At 40.8% G+C, this 27,496-nt stretch overlaps 1 protein-coding gene across 1 annotated transcript in view; it reads right to left on the minus strand.

Annotated features, from left to right (window-relative positions):
* itga4 (integrin alpha 4) overlaps positions 1 to 26,598 on the minus strand; it is a 170,470-nt gene extending 143,872 nt beyond the window's left edge. Inside the window, exons 1-2 of the mRNA XM_072579090.1 lie at positions 26,286 to 26,598; positions 25,850 to 25,968 (exon numbers count right to left, since the gene is read on the minus strand). Of these exons, the coding sequence (XP_072435191.1) occupies positions 25,850 to 25,968; positions 26,286 to 26,473 (307 nt within the window). The 5' untranslated portion in view covers positions 26,474 to 26,598. The remainder of the gene's footprint in view (positions 1 to 25,849; positions 25,969 to 26,285) is intronic.
* Between the last annotated feature and the right edge of the window lie 898 nt (positions 26,599 to 27,496).

Here is a 27,496-nt window from a genome sequence, read left to right on the forward strand (position 1 = left end):
TACCAAGTAGTTTCTCAAATTTGAGTGTTTTTAAGTAAAATCATAAGCATGTCACATTTGGGTATTGTAAAATATAATTAAAACAATAGATTGTTTTAAACGTCCCAGAAATCCTTGCTATGATATGACTGCATATATCTTTAAGAGATGAAATATTTTCATGTCACATGCATTCCCTTTCTTGGAGATGGTGAAACTGGAGAAAAATCCAAAATGTGGGATGCTATAATAAGAAGGGATTTAACTGCAAGGGGAGTAAATAAACTTTTCTGAGGCCACAAACAAGAATGCCACGATGGTATGTTGTCTCCCTGGTGCTAGGGTCAAAGATGTCTGGAATAATGACAGGCCATTCTAAAGTGGGAGAACGAACAGCCAGTAGTCATAGAACATATCAGTACCATTGATATAGGTAAAAAAGGATGAGCTCCGAAATGTAGAATACACGGAGTTAGAAAAACAATTTAAAAAGTAGGACCTCAAGTGTAATAATCTCAGGGTTACAACCAGTGGCACATGCGAGTCAGAGTAGAAATAGAAGGAAATATCAGATGAATATGTGACTGGAGACGGGCTGCAAGAGGACACTTTCAGATTTCTGGGATATTGAGACTGATTCTGGAGGAGGGGAAACCAGTGCGAGTTTCAAAGGGTTGCATCTGGGTAAGGCTGGAACTGATGTCCTGGGGAGAAGTATTTGCCATTACAAATGGGGAGGGTTTAACCAAAAATGGCAGGAAGTTGGAAACCTACACAGGGAGAGGGAAGACGAGGGGGAAACAAGGACAACAAAGAAGATTGAGAAGGAAGAAGTGAGAGAATTCAGGGACCGAAGTCAAACAGGATCACAGCGCAAAATGTGAACAGTACAATGAGTGTTGTAAAGACAAGTCTTAAATGCCTAGCTTAATGTACATTAAGGGGATTCTCAATAAAGTGAATGAATTAGTCTTTCGAAAGATATGAACAGGTATAATATAGTTGGGATTACTAAGATGTGGCTACAAAGCGACCAGGGGGATGGCAGCTGAACATCCAAGAGTATTTAGATTTTAAGAATGTCAGGAAAAAGCAAGGAAAAAGAGATGGGGCAGCCCTGCTGATTGAAGAGGAAATTAACAAACATAGTGAGGAACAATATTAGCTCCAGTGAAGTGGAACCTGTACAATTACAGTTTAGAAACACCAAGAGGCAGAAAATGATAATGGATATTGTAATTAGACCCACAATGTGTAACGGTAATGTTGGAGAAAGTATTAATCAGGAAAATAGAGACAAAAGCAAAAAAGGTTACAGTTGCAACAATGGGTGACTTTAATCTGCATAACATTGGGAAAGTCAAATCAGTAACAATATCATAGAGGAGAAATTCCTGGCGTGTATACAGAATAGTTTCTCTAGATCAATATATTGAGGCGCAACTCGGGAACAGGCTATCATAGACCGAATATTGCACACAATCAAACAGCAATAATTGATAATCTAGATATGACAGGCTCCTGAGGAAGCTGGAATAGAATGTAATGAATTCCTTCATTAAGACAGTGACATAACTTATTCTGAGACTACGGCCCTGAAAGTCACCAATCTAAATCTGGAAACGATAACATGAGCTGTCTATAATGGACGGAGTTAAAAAAAAATCACAATACCAGGATATAGGCCAACAGGTTTATTTGGAAGCACTAACTTTCAGAGTGCTGTTGCTTCATCAGGTAGCTGTGGAGCAGGATTATAAGACACAGAACATATAGCAAAAGATTATAATGTCATACAGCTGAAATGATATATTGAACAAACCTTCATATAATGGATTGGGGAACATTACTTAAAGAGTTGGTGGACAGGCAATAACAAAAAATTAAAGAACATAGATTAACTACAGCAATTTTGTTTTTGTCCCTAACAGAAATGAAAATGGGAAAGATAGCCCAAGCATGGTTAAGAAGGGAAATCAAATGTAACATTACATGCAAGCATGGAGAATACAAAAGGAAAGCAGCAGACCTGAGGATTGGAAGGAGTTGAGATTTCAGCAAAAGGAGAAAAAAAGGATGATGAAGAGGATAAATAGAGAGTACAAGAGTATGCTTAAGGAAACATAGAAACTTTTTCAATTAATTTGTATCAGTATATGAAGAGAAAAAGATTGAAGACAAGTGTAGATCCTTTACACAGTCAGAAACAGGGGAAAGTTATAATGGGGAATAAAGATGACAGACCAATTATACACATACTTTCTTCACAAACTAAGACATAAATAAAGACCCAAAAACATTGGTAAACCGATGGGATAAGTTGGGATGGGGTTGGACAGAAGGAAAATCAGTATTTGTAGGAAAATGATATTGAGATATTGATTAAATTAAACAATAATAAATCTCCAGGGCTTGATAATCTACATTCCAGATTACTTAAAGAATTGGACTTAAAAATAGTGGAAGTATTGGTAGTTATTTTTCAAGATTCTATAGACTCTTAGAACAGTTCTGATGGATTGAAGAGGAGCTAACATAATCCCACGATTTAAAAAAGGACCAGGTAAAAACAGGTTATACCAGGCTACAGTAGAACAGCTAGTCTGACATCAGTCATGGGGAAATTACTAGAGTTCATTGTAAAAGGTTTAACAACACTTGCAAAACAGTAACAGAATCAGCATGGATTTACTAAAGGGAAATCATGTTCGACAAATCTACCGGAATTTTGCTAGAATGTCACTGGCAGAGTTGATAATGGGGAGCAATTAGATGTAGTTTACTTGGAGTTTCAAGAAGCATTCAATAAGATCCCATGAGAAATTAGCATGTAAAATTAAGTGCATGGAATTGGGGTAATATATTGACTTGAATAGAGAACTGGTTGACAGTGAGGAAACAAAGAATAGTAATAAATGGGTCTTTTTCTGCGTGGCAAGCAGTGACTAGTGAGATACCACAGGGATCAGTGCTTGGACTCCATCTATACACAACATATGTTAATAATTTAGGGGGAAAAGAACTAAATGTTATCTCTTCAAATTTTCAGACAACACAGAGCTGAGTGTGAGGGTGAGCTGTGAGAAGGATGGGCTTAGAAGAGGATGAAGAGATTTGGACAAGTTGACTGAGTGGGCAAATACACAACAGATTAAGTATAGCGTGGATAAATGTGACGTTATCCATTTTGATACTAAAATAGGAAAGCAGATTATTATTTTAATGGAAATAGATTGGAAAATGGGGAGGTGTAACAAGACCTGGGTGTCCATGTACCTCTTTCACTGCAAGTAAGCAAACAGGTGCAGCAGGTGGCTGAGAAGGCAAATGGTATGTTGGCCTTAACAGCAAAAAAGATTCAAGTACAGGATCAGGGATGTCTTGCTAGAATTATACAAGGACTTACTGAGATCACACCTGGAGTGGGGTGTCCAAGTTTTAATCTTATTTGAGGAAGGATGCTCTGGCTGTGGTGGGAGTGCCATGAAGATTTACCAGACTCACCCCTGACATGGCAGGAATCTATGACTCGATGACTAACTTATGAAGACAGACTGGATCAATTAGCACGATATTCAATGGAGTTTCAAAGAATGAGGCATTTGGAAATCTCAGAATCTTGTAAAATTCTAACAGGGCTAGATGTTCTTGATGACTAGGGGTCACAGTCAAAGGAAACCAATATTCCATTCAGAACTCAAATGACAAGAGACTTCTTCACCTCGGGACAGTGGCGAGCCTGTGGAATTCTCTACCACAGAAAGTAGTTGAGGCTAAAACATTCAATGTTTTCAAGAAGCAGTTGAACAGTTCTTAGGCCCAGAGGAATCAAAGGGTATAATGAGAAAGTGGGTACTGAGTTGGATGATCAGCCAGGTTTATACTCAATGACAGAGCAGGCTTGAAAGGCCAATGGCTTACTCATGCTCCTGTACCTCCAGAAACTGACATGTTTTCCTCAAAGATTACCAATGCCACAGTTTCTGTTTGTTGATTCAAAAGCAAAATATTCCACTGATAACAAATGAGTTTTAAAACTTAAACATGTTTGAATTACTCAGGCACATTCAGAAACAGAAAATAGTTAATACTGAAAGTTCTGTTGAAAACACCACTGACCCAAACTGTTGGCTTTACTTCCCTCCTCAGGTGGGTCTTCCTGTTTCATTGAGTTTTACAGCATTTTATATTAAACCATGCAGATGATGATTTGGAGATCAGTAGGGCTGTATGTCTGAGTCAGATTAGAATTATCTGTTTCTCTAGGTAAACCGCATTGGCATGATTATACTCAAAATTACTCAACCACAGGCAGCACCTTCTGACGTATTGCAATTCTGTACCTCCTCTGGAATATGGTCACAGAGAAGGTTTTTTTTTCTCTCTCTCTCTCCTCTTTCTTCACCCCCCCCCCCCCCCACCCCCACTCCCACCCCCACCTCCTGCTGCCATGTCCTGTGATCTAGGCTCTGGCCCTGCCATTTCCCATGTCATGCAGTGTGAATCGGTAATTATAGTCTTACAGTATTTGCCTATAGTAAAGTTTCACACACACCTTGATTTGCTATTCATCTCTTTAGCTTCTTCCCATTGTACTGCGCCCAGCATCATCTTCCTTCTCAGCCTATCCTTGCTCCTCAGTCCCAGGCTGACTTCAAGTCAATGGTGCCATAAGGTAAACAGACCCACTTCACCTGCTACTCACCTCTTGAAACCAAGATATCTTAAGCTCAACATTATTTTTCTAGTTCTCCATTGAACATTTCCAAGACCACCATATCGCACATTATTAAGAGACCAAAGCTGACTGCAGAATATTGGATGCAGTCTGACCAGTGATCTGTGCATAATAAAATAAAATTCCTTTGGTTTGTTCTGAACAGGAAGATTCCACAGACAGTCATGAAATGGTTTTGGCAAAAGTGCCAGTGTGAGTCTTGTACCTGTCCTCTGTATCTAGCCCGCAGCTCAAATAATGTTACATAATTAATGCTGTCAACTTGACAAGTTCAGCTTCAGAAATAATGGAGGCATCTTGAAGAATCTTGTAATGTCTATTCATTCTGTCTCATATTTGAAGGAACTTTTATGTCCATTAACATGTTTACTGAAATGTTGGAAGGATATTTAATTTGGAAGTTTCTCTTCATTTCAATGTTCTAACCATAGAATTGCTACAATGTGGAAGGAGACCATTTGGCCCAATGAATCCACAACAAACCTCCTAAGAGCATCCCATCCAAACCCAGTCCCCTGTAACCCTGCATTTCCCATGGCTCACCCATCCTGCACATACCTGGACACTATGATGCAACTTAGCATGGCCAATCCAACCAACCTGCACATCTTTGGACAGTGGAAGAAAACCAGAGCACCCAGAGGAAACCCACACAAAGATGAGGAGAACAAGCAAACTCCACGGACAGACAGTCATCCAAGGCTGGAACTGAACCCGAGTCCCTGCAATTGTGAGGCAGCAGTGCTAACCACTGAACTACTGTGCTGCCCTATTTGTATAAAATATTAGTATTTATTTTTTGTAAAATAAATGCCAACATTCAAGTTATCTTCTAAATTAGTTGAAGTTCCTGCGTGCTCACTTCAAATATCAGGACACAGATTCTCAACTGTAGAGTTTTGCAGTTTCTCTCCAGTTAATTAATGAACTGCTTTTCTGATATCAACAAATTCACATTTGCTAATATTATAATTCATATGCCAAACATTTGCCCACTCACTATCTAAATCCCTCTGTAGACCAAATGCCCTCTTGAAAATGACTTTCTTACCTATCTTTATGTTATTAATAAATTTAACTACTATACAGTTGGTCCCTTCATTCAAGGTATTGATATAAAATTTTAAACTAATTGAGACCTGGGTACTGGTCCAAGTTGTAACTTGCTAATACCAACATGACCCATTCATCCCTATTCTCTGCTTCCTGGTAATTGATCAGTTCTTTATTCAAACTAATATACTTGCCCTGACACCTTGGGCTCGTACTTTGAGGGGTAACATTTGATATTTGGCATTTTATCAAATAACTTTTGGAAATCCAAGAACATCACATATACAGGTTGCCCTTTACATTTTTCTGACATGGAATAAATTCTCACAAAGTGTTCTGAGATATCTGCTTCTCCACTATTGTGCTTTTTAGCTTATTTTCCCAGCTCAACTTAGCAGATTCTGCCTTCTAGGTTAATTGTCTTTACTTAATTGTCAAAACTGGTCTTAGACCCTTGTCCAAGTGAAAATAGAATGTGAAATTCAATCATGATTTTAAAATGAGTTGCCTTGAGGTTCCTCCACAATAAACTCATTCATTATTCCCATTTCATCGTACACTACCAGGTCTAAATAATCTGCTCCCTGATTGGCACTAGGATGCACTGGTTTAAGATTTATCCTGAAGACACCATAAACTTACCTTCTTGGCTCCCTTTGACAAGCTAATTTATCTGATCTTAATGAAAATTAAGATCATCCACAATTATTGCCATACCTTTGTTCTAACATGCCCATCTGCATTAATTCTTCCTGTTTAATGTTACGCTCAAGGGACCAATGACCTACTCTCATGTATGTTCTGCCTAATTGTCTACATTTTCCAGAATTTTGGGAGATTTGAGAGGGGAAAGGGAGGGAGGGATTGGTGTTTTGCTGTGGGAGCTTTCTTGGAAAAGGACCTTTGTTTTCCTTTTTTTTAAATTCACATGTGGGAAGTTGGCTGGCCAGCATTTATTGCCTGTCCCTCGTTGCCCTTGAGAAGGTGGTAGTGAGTTCCCTTTTTGAACCACTGCAGTCCACATGCTGTGGGTTGACCCACAATGCCACTAAGGAGGGAATTCCTCATGAAGGGGTGCACTCAGTGGAAAGCCTGTTTCTTGTTTTTCTGTTTACTTATTCATGGGAGTTGGGCATCATTGGTTCGGCCAGCACTTATTACCCATCCCTGAAGAAAATGATGTGCCATCTTCTTGATGCACAGCAATCTGGTGTGTCGGGACATGCACTGTACTATTAGGAAGGGATTTCCAGGAATTTGCTCCAGCAACAGTGAAGGAACAGCAATATAACAAGTCAGAATGATGTATGACTAAGGTAGAACTTGCAAGTGATGGTGTCCCAATGGTATGTACGGCCCTTGTCCATTTAGTTGGTAGAAGTTCCAATTCAGAAGATGGTGTCAAAGAAATTTCAGTGACTTGCTTCGGTGATTTTTTTTAGATGGCATACACTGGTGGTGAAGGGTGAGAATATACAAGTTGGTGGATGAGATGCCAATCACATGGGCAGCTTTATACTGGATGGTGTCTGGAATGTTGTTGGAATTGTAGCCATCCAGTTAAGTGGAAAGTATTCCGTCACACTCTTGACTGTGCCTTGTAGCTGGTGGCTAGGCTTTCAGGAGTCCGGAAGCACACTAACTGCCACAGAATTCCAAGCCTCGGATCAGCATTAATCACAACAGCATTCATATGGCCAGTCCACTTCAGTTTCTGGTCAGTGGTATGAGTGTGAAAGATTCAATAACTAATGCCAATAAATGTTAAGAAGCAATGGTTAGATTCTCACATGTAGGAGATGGATTGCCCGACATTTGGATGGTGAAGGTCTTGCTGTATATGGGCATAGACTGCTGCACCATCGGAGGAATTGCAAATGGTGCTGAACATTGTGCAGTCATTAGCAAACACCTCCACTTCTGACCTGATAGAGCTCTTACAGCAACAACTATTTACCTTTTGCTGGCATGAGTCCAACCAGAAGGAGGCTTTCCTCAAGTCCCACTGATACCAGTTTTGCTCAGGCTTCTTAATGTCATAGGCAAAAGTGAGGACTGCTTCACCAGTTTCCTCATTTTCCCTCCCCCCACCTTATCCCAGCTCCAACCTTCCAGCTCAGCACTGTCCTCATGATGTGTCCTACTTGCCGATCTCCCTTCCCATCTATCCGCTCCATCCTCCCCTCTGACCTACCAACTCCATCCCCACCCTCATTCACCTAGTGTACTCTTTACTACCTTCTCCCCAGCTCCCACCCCACCCCACCCCCATTTACCTCTCCACCCTGGAGGCTCCCTGCCTCTATTCCTGATGAAGGGCTTTTGCTTGAAACGTCGATTTTCCTGCTCCTCAGATGCTGCCTGACCTGCTGTGCTTTTCCAGCACCACTCTGATCTAAACTTCTTAATGCCGCAGTCAATCAAACACTATCACCTAAATTTACATTTTGTCAATTAATTTATATTTGGAACAAGGTTGAAATGAGGTCAGAAACCAAGTGATCCTAGCAGAAGCCATACAGAGCATGAGTGAGCACATAACTGCTTTGCAAGTGTTGCTTGCTAGCACTGTTGACAATGCTTTCCATTCCTCTACTCATGTTTAAGAAGAGATCAATTGGTAACTGTTCGAGTTGGAGATTTCTTGCTTTTTTGTGTACAACTTAGCTGGGCAATTTTCTGCATTGTCTACACTAGTGGTCACAGCACCTGGAACTGCTTAACTAGAGGCGTAGCTAGTTCTAGAACATTTGTTTTCAGTTCTATTGTCCGAAATATTGTGAAGATCCACAACTTCTGCAGTATCCAGTGTTTTGAACCATGTTTTGACATCATGTGGGCGAACTGATTTGCTCAAAGATTGGTATCTGTGATGCTGGGGACCTCTGCAGAAGGCCAAGATGAATGATCATCTGGCTAATCTGGATACAAATACTTCACTTTTTTTTTGCTCTATTCTGCTGGGCTCCTCCACTGATGGTGATATTAGTAAAGTCTCCACCTCCAGTGATTTGCTTACGTGTGAGATGGGAATGACAGCCCTTGACATCAAGGCTCCATTTGACAGTGTGGCATCAAGGAATCCTAGAAAAACTGGAATCAATGGGAATCAGGAAAACTCAGCACCAATTGGGAATCACACCTGGCACAAAGGAAGATGATTGTGGTTGTTGGAGATCAGTCATTTCAGCTCCAGGATATCTCTGCATGAATTCCTCAGGGGAGGGACCTAGGCCCAAACATTTTAGAACACAGAACATAGAACATGACAGCGCAGTCCAAGCCCTTCAGCCCTCGCTGTTGCACCAACCTGTGGAACCAATCCAAAGCACATCTAACCTACATTATTCCATTCTTGTCCATATGCCTATCCAATGACCATTAAAATGCCCTTCACGTTGGCAAGTCTACTAATGCTGCAGGCAGTGCGTTCCACACACCTACTACTCTGAGTAAAGAAATTACCTCTGACATCTGACCTATATCTATCACCTCTCAATTTAAAGTTATGTCCCCTCGTGCTTGCAATTGCCATCCAAGGAAAAAGGCAATGTGTCCACCCTATCCAAACCTCTGAATATCTTATATGTCACAGTTAAGTTTACTGTGACCTCTCAATCATCTTCTCTCTAATGAAAACAGCTTCTCAAGTCCCTCAGCCTTTCCTCCTAAGATCTTCCCTCCGTACCAGGCAACATCCTAGTAAATCTCCTCTGAACCCTTTCCTAAGCTTCCACATCCATCCTATAATGCAGTGACCAGAACTGTACACAATACTCCAGATGTGGCCGCACCAGTGTTTTGTACAGCTGCTGCAGCATGATCCCATGGTTCTGAAACCCAATCCCTCTACCAATAAAAGCTAACACACGGTATGTCTTCTTAACAACCCTATCAACCTGGGTGGCAACTTTCAAGGATCTATGTACCTGGACACTGAGATCTCTCTGCTCGTCTACACTACCAAGAATCTTACCATTAGCCCAGTATTCTGCATTCCTGTTACTCCTTTCTCTTACTCCTTCAATTATTCCTTCTTTAGCTACTTCAATCACATTCCCTCCATCATAATGTCAAAAGTGAGAGATGTTTGCCGATGATTGTAAAATGTTCAGCACCATTTGCAACTACTCAGATATTGAAGTAGTCCATCTCCATATGCAACAATTATGGGTGGCACGGTGGCACAGTGGTTAGCACTGCTGCCTCACATCGCCACAGATCTGGGTTCAATTCCCGTCTCAGGTGACTAACTATGTGGAGTTTGCACATTCTCCCCATGTCTGCGTGAGTTTCCTCCAGGTGCTCTGGTTTCCTCCCACACTCCAAAAATGTGCAGGTCAGGTGAATTGGTCATGCTAAATTGCCCGTAGTGTTAGGTGAAGAGGTAAGTGTAGGGGAATGGATCTGGGTGGGTTGCGCTTCGGAGGGTCGGTGTGGACTTGTTGGGCCAAAGGGCCTGTTTCCACACTGTCAGTAATCTAAATCTAAATCTAAGTAAAATCTGGGCAATATCCAGGCTTTGGGCTAACAAGTAATATTTACACCACAGAAATATCAAACAATCTAACCACTGCCCTTGACATTAAATGAATGATACCATCATGGAATCCCCCACTGTCAACATAATTGGGGATGGGACTTGCCATTTAAATACAGTGGCTATAAGACAGCAGGTCAGAGGCTAGGAATACTGTCGCGAATTACTCACCTCATGAATCTCCAAAACCTGTCCACCATCTACAGGCACAAGTCAGGACTGCCAGATGAAATATTCCCCACTTGCCTGGTCTAGTGAAGCTCCAACAACACTCAAGAAGCTTGACACTATCCAGGACAAAGAAGCCCACTTTAATGGCACTACATCCACAAGCATCCACTCCCTCCACCACTGATGCTCAGTAACAGCAATGTGTACTGTCTACAAGATGCAATACGTAAATTCACTCAGGACCCTCAGATTCATTTCCATCAGATAGGCAAGAGCAGCAAATACATGGGAACATCATTACCTGCAAGTTGCTTCCAAGCCACTCCTGACTTGGAAATATATCATTGTTCCTTCACTGATGCTGGGTCAAAAATATGAAATTTTCCATTGTGAGTCAACCCACAGCAGGTGGACTGCAGCAGTTCAAGACGGCAGCTCACCATCACCTTCTCAAGGGCAAATAGGGAAGGCAATAAATGCTGGCCAGCCAGTCCCAATGATGGCCATGTCCCACAAGTAAATGAAAAAAAAAGCCAACCATTATTAACAAATGAATATGCCAAGGCTGTAGGCAGGTCTGATTCGGGGTGGTGGTGGGGTCACTTAGCCTGTCTATAGTGCACTGCTTTCGCTATTTGTCCTACAACTTGTCCAATGTTATAGCTTCACCAAGTTAACATTTCCATTTTACATATGTTACACTTGGCATGCTCTCCTGCATTCATCATTGAACCAGGGTCGAACTCCTTGCCTGATGAAAATGGTTGACTGGGATCAAACAATTCACCTATACTTCATTGCAACTGTGTCCGTCATAATATACATTCCTACAAGTTCGTATCATCACTCAATGAACAGCAGAACACTAGGAAGCTGAGAGGAACAGAGTACAGGCTCACAGATCCCCGAAGGCAGCAGGTCAGATTATTAGTGTAGTTAAGAAGGCACATGGGACATTTGCCTTCACCAGTCATGGCATAGAGAACAGAGAAGTTATGTTGGGGCCATACAGGCCATAGCTAGAATACCGTGTGCAGTTGTGGTCAGCACATTATGGGAAGGATGCAATTGCATTGGAGGGGGTGCAGAGGAGATTCGCCAGGATGTTGCCTGAGATGCAGAAGGTTAGCTATGAATGAAGCTGGATAGGCTCAGGGTATTTTCTTTAAAGCAGAGAAGGCTGAGAGGGAACCTTATTAAGGTGTATAAGATTATGAATTGCATGGACACAGTGGACAGAAAGCAGTTGTTTCCCTTAGTTAAGCATCTATTACAAGGAGGCATAACTTGAAGGTGAAAGGCAGAAGATTCAGAGGAGAATTGAGGAAAAAGATGTCTTTTCACCAGAGGGAATCTGGGATACACTGCCTGGGAAGGAGGCTGAGGCAGGTCTCCTTACAACCTTTAAGAACTGGATGAACACTTGAAATTTCACAACATTCAAGGCTATGGACCAAGTGCTGCTAAGTGGGATGAGTGTAGATTCAGAGTAGCTTTTTGTCAGTGCTGACTCGATGGGCTGAAGAGCCTCTTCTGTGTTGAATGATTCTATGATTTTATCAACCACCTTAGACTTGGTCCCTTCATCTAAATGATTGGTATAGTTTGTAACAAGTTTCAATATCATTTCAAACTCCTTTTCACAGACCCTCAAGGGCTCTATTTGAGATTTATTCGACATTACGTTTTGATTTAAGACCATAAGACCATAAGACATAGGAGTGGAAATAAGGCCATTCAGCCCATCGAGTCCACTCCGCCATTCAATCATGGCTGATGGGCATTTCAACTCCACTTACCAGCATTCTCCCCGTAGCCCTTAATTCCTTGTGACATCAAGAATTTATCAATCTCTGCCTTGAAGACATTTAGCGTCCCGGTCTCCACTGCACTCTGCGGCAATGAATTCCACAGGCTCACCACTCTCTGGCTGAAGAAATGTCTCCGCATTTCTGTTCTGAATTTACCCCCTCTATTTCTAAGGCTGTGTCCACAGGTCCTAGTATCCTCGCCTAACAGAAACAATCTCCTAGCGTCCACCCTTTCCAAGCCAAGTATTATTTTGTAAGTTCCTATTGGATCTCCCCTTAATCTTCTAAACTCCAATGAATACAATCCCAGGATCCTCAGCTATTCCTCATACGTTAGACCTACCATTCCAGGGATCATCCGTGTGAATCTCCGATGGACACGCTCCAGTGCCAGTATGTCCTTCCTGAGGTGTGGGGACCAAAACTGGACACAGTACTCCAAATGGGGCCTAACCAGAGCTTTATAAAGTCTCAGTAGCACAACGGTGCTTTTATATTCCAACCCTCTTGAGAGAAATGACAACACTCCATTCGCTTTTCAGGAGTTGCTGTCTCATTAGCTCCTTTATTAGTTGACGCAGTTTGATTATCTAACGTAACTTGTGCTTTTCTTTTCAGAACTTGTCACTTCAGATAGGAAATCATAGCAAAAAAACCAAACAAAAAATACTCCATAATAAATACAGCAGCTTAGTTACCTCATCTAATCTCAAATCATGATTAACCACATTAAAATTGTATGATAGCCATGTGTTGTGTGTCAAAATAATGTTACATTAAAAACTTAAATGCAGCAGCTCTTCACAGAATGTCTCAAGGTTGGTTCCTTCACACACAACCTCTCCATTAAACAGGAAATGCTTTTTTTTAAGCTCTCAGTTCATGTACCTTGATTGTGTTGTGGAGTCAAAATGTGAAAGAGAACTGTGTTATAGAGACATGTAGAACTGCAATTCTACTTTTAAACCACACATTGTTTTTCTATACTAGCTCTGGTTTCATTTATTCAATTGAGGAGTTCAGTGCAGAGGGCAGAAGGAGAAAAACAGTCACATCTTCACAATGGGGTTGACAAACTTATGAAAGGTCGCATGTGTCTCAGGAATTGAAACCTGATTGGTAGAATTCAACCATGGAGTTCCTAGAAACATAGGCATGAACTCGGGAGCTTACACCAGATTTAAAGACTTTGAAGGAGGAGAATCAAGTGGAGGGACTTTAGAAATGGAGTAGTAGTTGCAATATTACTTGCATCAAGGATAGTGTTTCTTCGAGGAAATAGGTGATGATGCTTGTAGATTTTAAGAGGAGAGACAGACTGTACTGGGAGAAAGAACTAGTAACAATATCAGCTTAAGTTAAAATGTGTACAAAACCATGCATTTGTCATTCAAATTAGAAGGGACAATAAGAGATAAAAACAAAGTTGTAAAGAATGACTAACATTAAATTTGGAAGTTTTAGCTAGACTGAAGATTTAATAAACTATAAGTACATTGCAAAGCACATTAAAAACTATAAATTAATAACAACGGCCAAAGTAACAGTATATTATAGATAAACAACATACATGTAAATGGTTAAACTAAAATGAAAAACATTAATAGAATTTATAAAATTGTGAATTCAGAATCCCAGAGGAAAGTAGATACAACCCATGCTATAACGGATAATCTCGGAGAAGAATACATTCATGCGTATGTTCATATCCTGGAAGATTACACAAATATTCAAAATGCTGGATACCAGTGAAACATGGAGTACAACATGTAAAATTAACCTTGTGAAGCAAAGTGTAATTGCACATCATTGGAAATAAAATTAATCAAAATCCAACTAATACTCAAGTTACCGATTGTCTGTAAGGATTTAGATTAATTACTACTGTATATATTCGAATTATGCATTCACTTCTCAATGCTTAACCTTCTGGTGGGATTGATTGTTACCATGGATGTTGTTGAATCAAAGTGTTAGTTAATGCACGTCTATGTTTGACCTCATTTTCGATGACTTTGCCGAGGAGAAATTAATTACAATTCAGTCTGTGCTGTACTGCATCCCACCACAGATTATTTACTATGTGTAATTTAATATAAATCCCAACTATTCAATTTAAAACAGTTCAAAGTTAAGATAATTTAGGCATTTAGAGCCAGACAACACGGAAACAGTCCAACCAGTCCATGCCAACCATAGTCCCAAACTACACTAGTCCCACCTGCATAACCCTTCAATATGAATGGACAATTAAATTAAAAGATAGAAAAATAGTTAAACACTTCGTATAATTCTTTCCCTGATACCAATGAGCTATTTTGCTCTTCAATTTTGAATTCATGTTGCCTGTCAATCTCTCTCTCACCAATACATTGTTGCCTTCCAAATTCAGCTGTCATCTTTCCCAAGATTCCGTGTTTAAACTTCTCCAGTTGGGTTTCAATTCTTCCCCTCCATTCTTCAAAGTTTTCTTTCTGTCTTTCTTATCAATGTCACAGCACATTTTGAAATGGCTCTTCTTCCTGCTTTCACAATGTTATACCTAGTGGGATAATCCCAAGAATGCTTAAACCCCAGTAGTACCAGGACTTTCAGCCCCTTAAGCTTGTTCTGCCATTCAATTAGATCATGAATGATTGGACTGAGGCCACAACTCCAAATTCCACCCTATTCTGGACAGGCCCATACATCCCAAAGCCCAATAACCCACAACTGGGGTTTAAAGCGGGCATTGGGTCTGCTGTCGGGTTGGGGGCTTAAGCCAGGAGTAGCACCAGGATCCATATGTTCTGTCCCTGCACTTCATTCCAAACAGCTTTGGACTCCCATTATTAATCAAGAATCTGACTATCTCAATCACAAAAAATATATAACAAACTCGCTTGTCACTTTCTAGACTTTCTGGAAGTAAGTTCCAAAAACTCAAACCTCAGAAAAACATTTCTCATTGCCCCTTAACCTTAAATGGGTGACATCCTGTTTTCAAACTGGCTCTCCTAGTTCTATCTCACAAGAGGAAACATTCATTCAGCATCCACTAGGTCATCAACTTCCCTCAGGATCTTATATGTTTCAATAAGACCACATCTCATCTTTCTAAACTCAAATGGATATAAGTTCAACTTATCCAACCTTTCCACATAAGATAACTAGCTTCACATAACTCAGAACTGTTTCTCATGTACTTACATCCTTTCTTAAAAAAGGCTAAAGCTTTGCTCACGACTCCAAATACAGACTCTGGGATGAGCAGAAACATCAGGGAGGATTTATTCGAAACACAAAGATGCTGAGGGGTCATCACCGGATGAATGTTGAAGGATGCTTTCTCTTCTGGAAGAGTCTAAAACTAGGGGGTCATTGTTTAAAAATAAGAGGCCACCCACTTCAGTCAGTGATGAGGAAACATTATGAGTCATAGCGTCATAAAGATGTGCAGCACAGAAACAGACCCTTTGGTCCAATTCAGCTATCCCAACAAGATATCCTAAATAAATCTGGTCCCATTTGCCAGCACCTAGCCCATATCCCTCTAAATCCTTCCTATTCATATAGCCATTCAACTGTTTTTTTCAATGTCATTGTATCAGCTTCCACCACTTCCCCTGGCAGCTCATTCTATACATGCACCACCCTCTGTGTGACAACGTGGCCCTTTAGGTCACTTTTAAATCTTTCCCCTCTCACATTAAATCTATACCCTCTAGTTTGTATTCCCCCACCCCAGGGAAAAGTCCTTGGCAACTCACTCTATTCATGCCCCTCATAATTTTATAAACCTTTAAAAAGGTCACCCCCAACTTCCGAGGCTCCAAGGAAAATAGCCCCAATCTATTCAGCCTCTCCCTACAGCTCAAACCATAGCAGCATCCTTGTGAATATTTTCTGAACCCTCTCAAGTTACACAATATCTTTTCTATTGCAGGAGAGCAGAATTGCATGCAGTATTCCAATAGTGACCTTACCACAGTCCTGTAAGTCACAACATGATTTCCCAACTCCTATACTCAATGCACTGACAAGCATACAAAATGCCTTCTTCACTACCCTGTCTACCTGAGACTACACTTTCAAGGAATAAGAACCTGAACTCCAAAGTCTCTTTGTTCAGCAACACTCCCCAGGACCTTACCATTAAGTGCATAAGTCCTGCTCTGATTTGCCTTTCCAAAACATAGCACCTCACATTTATCTAAACTAAACTCCATCTGCTACTTCTGATCCCATTTATCTTTGAAATTCCCTTCCTCAAAAGGCAGTGGAAACAGAATCTTTAAAATATGTTTAAGGTAGTTGATACAGCTCAGCAGAGGTTATTAAAGTTAGCAGGACAAGTAATAGACAGAGAGTATGGGAAAACTCAGGAATCTGACTTTAGGCACAACAGATAAGGGAGACAATCATAAGAATTGGGGGGCAATCAGCACAGGATTGAGGGTACTGGATTAGTGGTGCTGGAAGAGCACAGCAGTTCAGGCAGCATCCAACGAGCAGCGAAATCGACGTTTCGGGCAAAAGCCTGAGGGTGTTGTATCTAAATGCACGCAGTAGATGAAACAAGGTAAATGAGCTTTCGTACAGATTGAATTTGGCAGGTACAATATTGTGGGTACAACAGAGACATGATTGCAAGAGAGTCAAGGCTGGGAACTAAACACCCAAGAATACCTGTCCTATCGAAAGGACAAGAAAATGAGAAGAGGGAGCAGTTGCCTTGTTAGTAAGAATGAAATTAAATCAACAGTAAGAAGCAATATAGGGTCAGAAGGCATAGAATCTGTGTGGATAGAGTTGAGAAATTACAAAGATTAAAAGACCCTTATACATGTCCCCCTAACAGGGGTCAGGATCTGGGCAAGAATGTCAAATCAGGAATTAGGAAAGGCATGTAGAAATGTACTATTATAATAATGATGGGAGACTTCAATGTGCAGATTGACTGGGAAAATCAGGTTCGTAGCAGACCTCAAGGAAAGGAATTTGTGGAATGTCCACAAGATGGGGAAACTTGTGGTACAGACCACTAAAGAACAGGCAATTCAGCAGTTGGTGATGTGTTATGAGGCAGACTTGATTAGGGAGCTTACGGTGAAGGAACCCTTCGGGACAGTGGCCATAATATGATAAAATTCGCCCTGCTGTTTGAGAAGGAGGAGCTGAAATCAGATGCAATCATATTACAATTGAGCAAAGAGAACTACAAAGACATGAGGGAGGAACTGGCCAGAATCAATTGGAAGGGGAGCCCAGCAGGAACCCTGTTCCCTCCGTTCATCCGTCTGTCCTTTCAATCAGTCATGCAGCAATGGCAGGAGTTTCTGCAGGGAATTTGGGAAGCACAGCAGAAATTCATCCCAACGATGAAGCAACATATTACAGGAAGACAAGACAACCATGGCTGACAAAGGAAGCCCTGAATGGTCTGGCCCTACTTCTCAGACTATATCCCCTTGTTCTAAAATCCTCACCCATTGAAAATAGTTTTCCTTTAGCTACCCTGTCTTTTCCTGTTAATAATTTGAAGACTTGATCAAATCATCCCTTAACCACCAACAAAATGCTGGAGCAGCTTGATGAGAGGATTTCAAAATGCAATTTCAAAATAATTAAAGGCCAAAGTATGAATTTTCCAAGGAATCTCTTCACTTCTTGGAATAAGTCTTCAACAGCGATGGATTAATGGCAGATACAGAAAAGAAAAATCGCTACAGGTTTCCTACTTAGAAATCAGTTTCTGGCCTGCAAAAACTTGAAGAGATGATAGGCAAAATGTTTGCTTCATTTGGTGATACAATAGAACTACTGAGACAACTCCTGAGGAAATACAAGGAATGGTTGAGGAACCCACAATGGAATGGAGAAGACTACTTCTTAAAAGAAAAAGCATATAGTAAGGTTAGTGGAAAGCCTTTAAAAACCAGAACACAACAAGTAGAAAAAAGCAATACAAGGGGTAAAGTTGAGGTATGAGGGTAAGCTAGTTTGTAGTAAAAATGATTGCTGTGGATTTTTTTCAGATATACAGATGGTAAGAAAGAGACAAGAGTAGACATTGGTCCACTGGAAAATGAGGCTGGAGAAGTTGCAATGGGGAATAAGGAAATGGCAGACAAGCTGAATAGGTACTTTGTATCAGTCTTCACAATAGTAGACACTAGTAGCATAACAGAACTTCAAGAGACACAAAGGGCAGAGGTGACTGTGTTGGCCATCATTAAGGAGAAGGTGCCGGATAAGCTGAAAGATCTAGATATGGAGAGATCATCCAGACCAGATGGACAATACGCCAGGGTTCTGAAGGAGATAGCTAAGGAGATTGTATAGACATTAGTGGTGATTTTTCAGAAATCAGTGGAGGGAGGGAGGGTCCCAGAGGACTGGAAAATGGCTAATGTATCACTCCTGTATAAGAAGGGAGGCAGACAAAAGACAGGAAACTATAGGGCAGTTAGCATGACTTGGTCATTGCTAAGATTGTGGAGTCGATTATTAAGGAGGAGATTAAGGTGTACTTGGAAGACATGGTAAAATAAGGCTGAGCTAGCATGGCTTCGTCAAGGCAAGGACACTCCTAACATATCTATTAGAATTCTTTGAGGAGGTAACAAGCAGGTTAGACAAAGGAGAGCTAGTAGACATGCTCTATTTGGCTTTCCGGAAGGCTTTTGACAAGGTGCTCCACAAGTGGCTGTGAAATAAGCTAAGAGCAAGGTATTGGCATGGATAGAGGATTGGCTAACTGGCAGAAGGTAGAAAGTAGGGATAGAGGAATCTTTTTCAGAATGGTAGCCCATGACAAGTTGACAAGGGTCAGTGTTGGGACCACAATTATTCATGTTATACATTAATGAATTGGATGAAAGAACTGAGGGCATTGTTGCTAAGTTTGCAGATGATATAAAGATAGGTGGAAGGACAGGCAGTGTTGAGGAAGTGGGAGACTGCAGAGTGATTTGGACAGGCTGGGAGAGTGCGCAAAGAAGTGGTAGATGGAATTTCTTGCGGGAAAGTGTAAGCTTATGCACTTTGGTAAGAAGAAGTGGCTTCAACTCTATTCTAAATGGGGAAAGGCTTTGGAAATCTGGAGCACAAAGAGACTTACGAGTCCTAGTTTGGGATCATCTTAAGGATAACATGGAACTTCAATTGGCAATTAGGAAGGCAATACAACTTTAGCATTCATTTCATAAGTGGTAGAATACAAGAGCACAGACATGCTGTTGAGGCTGTATAAGGCTCTGGTCAGACCACATTTAGAATATTGAGAATGATTTTAGGCCCAGTATCAAAAGAAGAATGTGCTGGTCTTGGGGGGGATCCAGAAGGAGTTTACAAGAATGATGCTGGTGATGACAGACTTGTCATATGAGCAGCAGTTTAGGGTTCTGGGTCTGTACCCAATAGAGTTTAGAAGGATGGGGTAGGGTGCTTCTCACTGAAACTTACAGAATAGTGAGAGGCCTGGATAGAGTAAACATGGTCCATCCACAATTGAATGGTGGAGCAAACTTAATGGGCCGAATGGCTTAATTCTGCACATACATTTCTTATAGTTATGGACATTATTGAAAGGAAGAGTCAAGTCAAAGGGCTGAGTGGCTTAGTCTTGTTCCTTGATCCCCTTGGAATAAATGATAATCCATTTGCCTTGTTAATCACTTCCTGTACCAGCATACTAACGTTTTGGTGATTCATGTACCAGGACATCAAAATCCCTTAGAGTTCTGCAATCTTGCTCCTTTGAAATAATGCACTGCATTTCTATTCCCTCTGCCGAAGTGGACAAGTTCACATTTTCCTCTAGTGCACTCTAGACACTTATAAGGACTTATAACCTGTCACTTGTCACACTGCTTTTACCTAGTCCACAATTTAATGCAATAATAAAAGTATCAGGCAGTCTGACTTGTTAAGAGTGGAGCATTCAGACCGGTGGTAATAGGGTAGAGCCAACTGTTGTTGTTGTTTCTCAGATTTAATTTTTACGCACAAAGAAGTGATTGCAGACTGCTTTTATCCTCTGCACAACTTATTTTCATACCTAATTTTGCATATCACACATTTAGCAACTGGACATTCAGCCTCTTCATCCATCTTTCCTTTGTATGTGAAAGTTAAATCTGAAATGCAGCTCTGTACTAACAATAGCCAGCCCTACCTCATTACCACCTCTGTGAACTCTCTCAATGTTACCAGATCAGTCTGCTTAACAAATATTCAGTCGCTGCTCCAATCTTTGTTTCCAAGGTACCATCTCTATCCCACTCCATGGTAACAGAGTAAGATAAAGCTAGTCTGTTCTGATCTTGATGTTACATATGACCCCACGATATGCTTCCAGCCATGTGTGACCTTGACATCAAGAACATCCATTTCCACCTTCATAACATTGTCTTTCATGCTGTCTCAGCTCATCTGCTTCATACCTACATTGCCTTAGACTCAATTATTACAGTTGACTTCTGACTAGTCTCCCTCATTTTATCCTCCATAAACTTGAGGGCATCAGAACATTGCTGACACACTTCTTTTTTAAACTAGCGCCAAATCTCTTTCGCCTAGTACCCATGTGCTCACTGACTGAACTTAACATCTGTTCAAGCAATATCTTGATTTTAAAATTCTCAACCATACTTACAAACTCTTCCATGGCCTCATCCTCACCATCCTCTGCATGAAAAAGTTGCCCCATAGATCCCTTACAAAATCCTTCTCCTCACATGTTAAACCTGTGCCCTCTAGTTTTGGACCCACATACCCTGGGAAAAAAGACCTTGGCTATTCACCCTATCTATGCCCTTCATGATTTTATAAACCTCCATAAGGTCACCCCTCAATCTCCAACACTCCAGGGAAAATAGCCCCAGTCTATTCAGCCTCTCCTTATATCTCATACCCTCCAACCCTGGCAATATTCTTGCAAATCTTTATTGCACTCTTTCAAGTTTCACAACATTGTTCCTTTAGCAGGAAGACCAGAACTGAGCCCTGTATTCTCAAGGTGTCTTCACCAATGGCCACTTCGGTGGACATCCAGAACATGACATCCCAACTCCTATACTCAATGCACAGACCAATAAAGGCAAGTGTACCAATCCCCTACTTCACTACCCTGTTTACTCATGGCTTGGCTTTCAAGGAACTGTGAATCTGCACTCCAAGGTCTCTTTGCTCAGCAACACTCCCCAGAACCCTGCCCTGATTTGCCTTACCAAAATGCAAAGCCTTACATTTATCTAAATTAAACTCCATCGACCACTCCTCATCTATTGACCTGTCTGATCAACTATTGATCATATATTATAAACCTGACCATGTAGGAGGCATTGGTGTGACCACACCTGGGGCATTGGGTCCCTCTAGATTAGAGTGGTGCTGGAAAAGCACAGCAGTCCACTCTAATTTAGAATCTGGTTTCCAGCATCTGCAGTACTTGTTTTTACCTCATCCTCTCTCTTTCTATTCCTCAATAATTCTGTCACCTTCTGAAGCATTTGCATTCATCCAATCCCGACACTGAGCGGACCCAATTTTAATTATTCTTTTCACCATCAGTTTCTAGTCAGTCGGTTGCTTAGGCCCTAAGTTCAGGAATTCTTACTACACCTTGTTTTCCTCCTTAAAGATGCTTCTTAAATCCAACCATTTCTTCAAGTCTTTGGCCAACTGACTTGTTATCCCTTTTAAAGGCTTGATGTTGTATTTTGTTTTAAACTCTTCCTGTGAAGTACCTTGGAATAGGTCATGATGTTAAATACTCTGATTAAATAAACTTGTTACCTCCTGAAACTATAAAAGACACATGGAACTAACTCACTCTTTCTGCATATGTGAAACTAGCCCCTTTACTGCAAACGTAGAATGGCTGGTGCAGATTTACTGAGTCTGCAATGGCAATGCATTTTGGATCAAAGCCTTTATCACACTATAAGATATAACTAACAATCATATGCAAGCACTTAAGGCAAGCAAGTCTTCAATTAATTACTTTCTTTTATTCAAGGTGTTCTCTACTTAATTGGGCATTTTTAATTTCCAGCATAGAATAGAAAACCTTTTTCTCAGACCTTTGGAGGGATTTCCCTTTCTATTCTAAGGTTCCTCATATTAAACCAGTTTAAAAATACTATTTTAGTTTAAGTTTTACCATCCCCAATTTTGTAATGCAAATTTTAACACATAGGTCACTGAAAATAAAAAGTCTGCACACGAAGATTAGTTTGCTATACTTAGGAATTACAATTTATAAATTCCTCACTTCACCACAGCTATTTACTCCAGAATTGTCTTTCTTGAATCCAAATGGAATTTTCACACTTCTTGACATCAAGGTGCAACTGGAATAATTTTGCCCATTCATACTTTTTTTTCTAATAAATTCTTTCAGAGAATGTGGGGATTTCTGGTGTGGCCAGTGTTGATTACCCATGTGAAGGCAGTGGTGTATTGCCTTCTTGAACTACTAGCACTCCCTCCGGTGCATGCCCATAGTACTGTGAAGAAAGCAGTTCCAGGATTCTGACTCAGCAATAGAGAAGGAATGCCAATATAGTTCCAATACAGGTTGGCAGTGGTGTTGACATGCATCTCCTGCTCTTGTTCTTCAAATCTGAAAAGGTCATGGGTTTAGATGGTACTGTCAAAGGAGCCTTAATGGGTTACTGATGTGTATCTCTGATAGACAAGGGACACCACTATCATCCTGTATTGGAACTATATTGGCATTCCTTCTCTATTGCTGAGTCAGAATCCTGGAACTGCTTTCTTCACAGTACTATGGGCAAGCACCGGAGGGAGTGCCAGTAGTTCAAGATGGCAATACAGATTCGGTAGTCAAGAAGGCATATAACATACTTGCCTTTCTTGGTCAGAGCATAAAGTATATAAAAAAAAATCACAAGTTGCATGACTACAGAACTTTAGTTAGGACACATTTGGAATATTGTATACAGTTCTGGTCTCCACAGTACCAGAATATAGAACATAGAACAATACAGCACAGAACAGGCCCTTCGGCCCTCGATGTTGCACCGACTTGTGAACTAATCTAAGCCCAGCACCCTACACTATCCCATCATCATCCATATGCTTATCCAAGGACTATTTAAAGCCCCTAATGTGGCTGAGTTAGAAGATGTGGAGGCTTTGTGAAGGGTACACAAAAGGTTTACCTGGACGATGGTGTTAGCTACGAGGGGGAACTGGACACACTAGGTTTATTTTCACTTGAACATCAAAGGATGAGAGGTGACCTGATGGAAGCTTACAAAATTATGAGAAGCATGGATAAAATGGATAGACAAGATAGAAACGTTGATTACTAGGGGACATAGGTTTAAAGGTAAAAGGAGGAAAGTTTAAAGGAGATGTGAGAGGTTAGTCATTTTGTTTTACACAGAGGTTAGTATGTGCCTAGAATGCACTACCAGAGAAGGTGGTAGAAACAGATACAGTAGCAATGTTTAAGAGGCATTTGATAGATACATGTATAATCAGGGAATAGAAGGATATGGACTGTGTAGAGACAAAAGCTTTTTAGTGTAGAAAGGAGTCACGTATTGGTGCAGGCTTAATGGGCCGAAGAGCCTGTTCCTGTGCTGTGCTTCTTTTTGTTCTTCGGTACGCATTTTTGGAGCTGCACATATTCAAGCAGGGAGAGAGAATGTGATCACACTTTGGGATCTGTAGCCCACAGACAAACAACTTGGGGAGTCAGGAAGTGAGCAACACATCAAAGAATTCCCAGCCTCAAAAATTCTATCGTAACTAGAGTTGATATGGTTGGTCTATTTGAACAGTAACCTGCATGATCCTAACATGAGTAATTTGGTGATAATAATGGCATTGAATATTAAGAGGGGATGGTGGGATTATCCATACTTGGAGATTAGTCATTCCCTGGTGTGCACATTCCTTGCCATTTATCAATGGATGCTGCCCAATGTTTACTGCATTAGACACAGACTGCCTCAGTATCTAGCGGGTTTACTCAATTATGTCCTATTTTCCCTCCAATTATAAAGTTAAGCCACAAAATATTCTCTCATGAGCTCTTATTTAAACAAATAATTTCACATGGAACTGCATTAAATTCTTTCTGGAAGTCCATTATGTTAACATCCATGGACTTTCCTCCTGTCCACTTTGCTAATAACATTTTTCAGAAATTCAGAGTGGATTGATCAACAAGTCCAATCTTTCATAAATCCATAGTGATTCTCCATGACCAGATTCTACTTGTCCAAGTACTCAGTCAGTATCTTTGTTTATGGAGATCCAGTTATTCACAAAAACAGATGTTAAAATGGAAATTTGGTTCACTGTTTAAAATTTTTAAATCCAAAGGCCAATTGCATCTATCTGGTTTGGAAAATGTATAATGAGCACATCTGCCATTTGCACAACAGTTTAATACCCTGAGGTGGAAACCATCATCATTAGAAACGTTTTGTTCACTCTCAAGTTATCGCAGTTACCTTTTCTTTTAGTACATGTGAATTGAATCCAAATTCCTCACTTCAAACCAACTTTAGGTTCCCAGACTATGGTCTTCAACCTCCACTACACAAAGTACTTAATATTGGTGCACCTTTACCTAGCTAAAAGAGATAGCCATAATATTACAGGGTCATTGGAGGGAATCAGTACATTTAAAAAAAAGTTCTATTCAAATTAGGTAAATCATTCAGAATCTCAGAAAGAATGCTCATTCTCGCTACTCTGAAACGTACCCTGTCAGAGCCAACATAAACCACAAATTGTGGAAATAAATATTAATTTAGTGGAGGTGGGGGTGGGGGTAGAGACAACAAGCTGGTGCTCTCCACAATACTGCTGTGATCAGTGAGAAACTACACAGCTTGAAGGTGCAAAGTGATCTGCAGGTTCTAGTGTGTGAATTGAAAAAGGTTACTATGCAAGTATAGCATAACTTGGAAAGTAACTGTGTTCTCATCCCTGGTGAGAGGAATGGATTACACGTTAGTTATGCAGGAGCAATCATGAGATTGCATCTGGATACCATGTACAGTATTAGTCTTTTTAGTTAAGGAAGAATGTAAATAAGTGGAAGCAGTTCAGAGAAGGTTTACTAGACTGTGGACAGAAACGGTTGGACAGGCTAGTGTAAAGATCATTGAGGGTTGAGAATATGATACAGGCTATGGCGAATGAAGGAAGTTAAGCAGAAATGGATTGCTGGATGAAAAAAGCTGAGATTGTTCAGGTGAATTGGGAGCATTGGGTGAATGACATGGATCAATGTGGGGAGATTGAGATGGATAAGGTCAGATTTGGCAGGGGTTAGTTGTAGATATTTTCAAATCCACCTGTTCAGAGACATGGCTCAGAAGTAAGGACACTATCACTGCACCACAAGCCTCCAAGTTACCCAGAAATTCAATTGGTTTATTGCTACAGAATTCTGGGGCTTTTGAGGAGCGATAACTTCTTCTTCATCATGTCCAGCCTCTGACTATATACAGTAGAGATTGCAGGGTTTTCCTGTATTTTTGCAGTTCATACAGATAACTGAACCATGCTGTCATTGCAACTAACCTAAATGTAGTTCTTCGCAAGTTTGATTAGCATTGTGGTCGATTCGGCATTTGTAAATAATTCCAGGGCTTACTGTATCACTGAAGGATGTATTTGCTTTTGGAGCACCAACAACACACCTGTGGTAGCAAAAGGAATAATAAGTTATAACCAGATTAAAACAGAACACCGGCTAGGACAGTCTCTGCTTGGAGACACTGGCAAAAATCAGTGTGGTTTCAAACTTCTGTCTGGAATATACCTGAAAGACATTACGCCCATTTTAAACATTCTAAACACGGAATTTTTTTTTAACAAAATCTTATTGACTTAGATAATTTCCAATGCCGTCTGGCGCTATTTTAAAGAAGTTTATAGCGTTACGCTTGTTTAAGCTTGTCACGTGCAAATTGAAGTAGAAAAATGCGATATGAACTGTTTCAAAACCAAAACTCACCACTTTTCGTCTCTGTAACTGTGTAACAGTACCGAATAACCAAACAATGTCCTGGCAGGTCCTTTCACCAGGACAGGATTTTCCGAATCCAGATTGTACAGCGTCCCCGTCCTGAATAAACAGCACAGAAGCAAGTGCACCCAAATATCACCCCAGTCAAAACTCCCCACAAACCTTTCCCGTCTCATTTTCGTTTCAGTTTGAGTCGCACTACGAGACAAAAGTGTGCAAGACTTCTATTCCCTAACTTGAATCTTATTTCGAACCCTGACCGCAACATCTGCAAGAAACCAGTGAGCAACTCCCATCCGTTCTTTGCCGGGACTCGAATTAAATCCCCAGCGGTCACTGTGCAATCTCTGCACGTGTGGGGGCGCTGTTGACCTCCTGGGCTAGAGTCAAGAGCTGAGCGACCAGGTCGCCCACACTATCCAATCCATACTCTACATACCCGTCTGCTTCAGGCAGATGACAATATTCTCCAATATGACATTTACCCTTTCACGTTAGTTACTTGCGTTTTAATTTCAAAACTTTCAATGTTGGAGTACCTTGAGAATGTGGTGCAAAGACTGACAATTATCGTGAGGAAGTTTCTGAGAAAAATAATCTCACATTTGAGAAGCCACAAGCGAATCTAGCGTTGCCAACTGTGATTAACTATACTCCTGGGGACTTCCTCATATGCTTTATGCCCAAACTCCTCATCAATGTCAATATCAAAGCCTTCCACAGTGAGTTCATTGTCTCTCCCTGAGGTGGCACCAAGCTAACTTCCAAGCTAACACGTCATTACTTCCCTAACCCTCAAAATGAACTGTCAAACTACAGAAAAGTTACAGCACATTCGGGCCCATCATTTCTGCACCAACCGAATAAACTAGCTGCCTCTTCCTATACCACTGTCCAGCTTCCACTCTGTCGCCTTGTAGGCTGCAGGATCTCAGGCACAGATTGGAGTTCCTTTCAAAGATTTGAGGGGATCTGCATCAACCACCAAACTAGGCTATGAAATCCACATTATCCACAAATCCAGCTACCACCCTCTGGGTGAAAACATTTCTCACTATTGTCCTCTGATTCTTCTACTAATCCCCTTAAATCTATGCCTCCTTGCAATTGGCATCTCGATCTTCCCTGCCCAATCTGTCCTCATCCCTCAAATTTTTCTTACTGCGGTAGTGCTTATTTTTCCCAGCACCCATGTTGTG

The sequence above is a fragment of the Chiloscyllium punctatum genome, chromosome 10, assembly GCF_047496795.1.
Source record: "Chiloscyllium punctatum isolate Juve2018m chromosome 10, sChiPun1.3, whole genome shotgun sequence".
In the NCBI taxonomy this organism is placed as follows: Eukaryota; Metazoa; Chordata; class Chondrichthyes; order Orectolobiformes; family Hemiscylliidae; genus Chiloscyllium; species Chiloscyllium punctatum.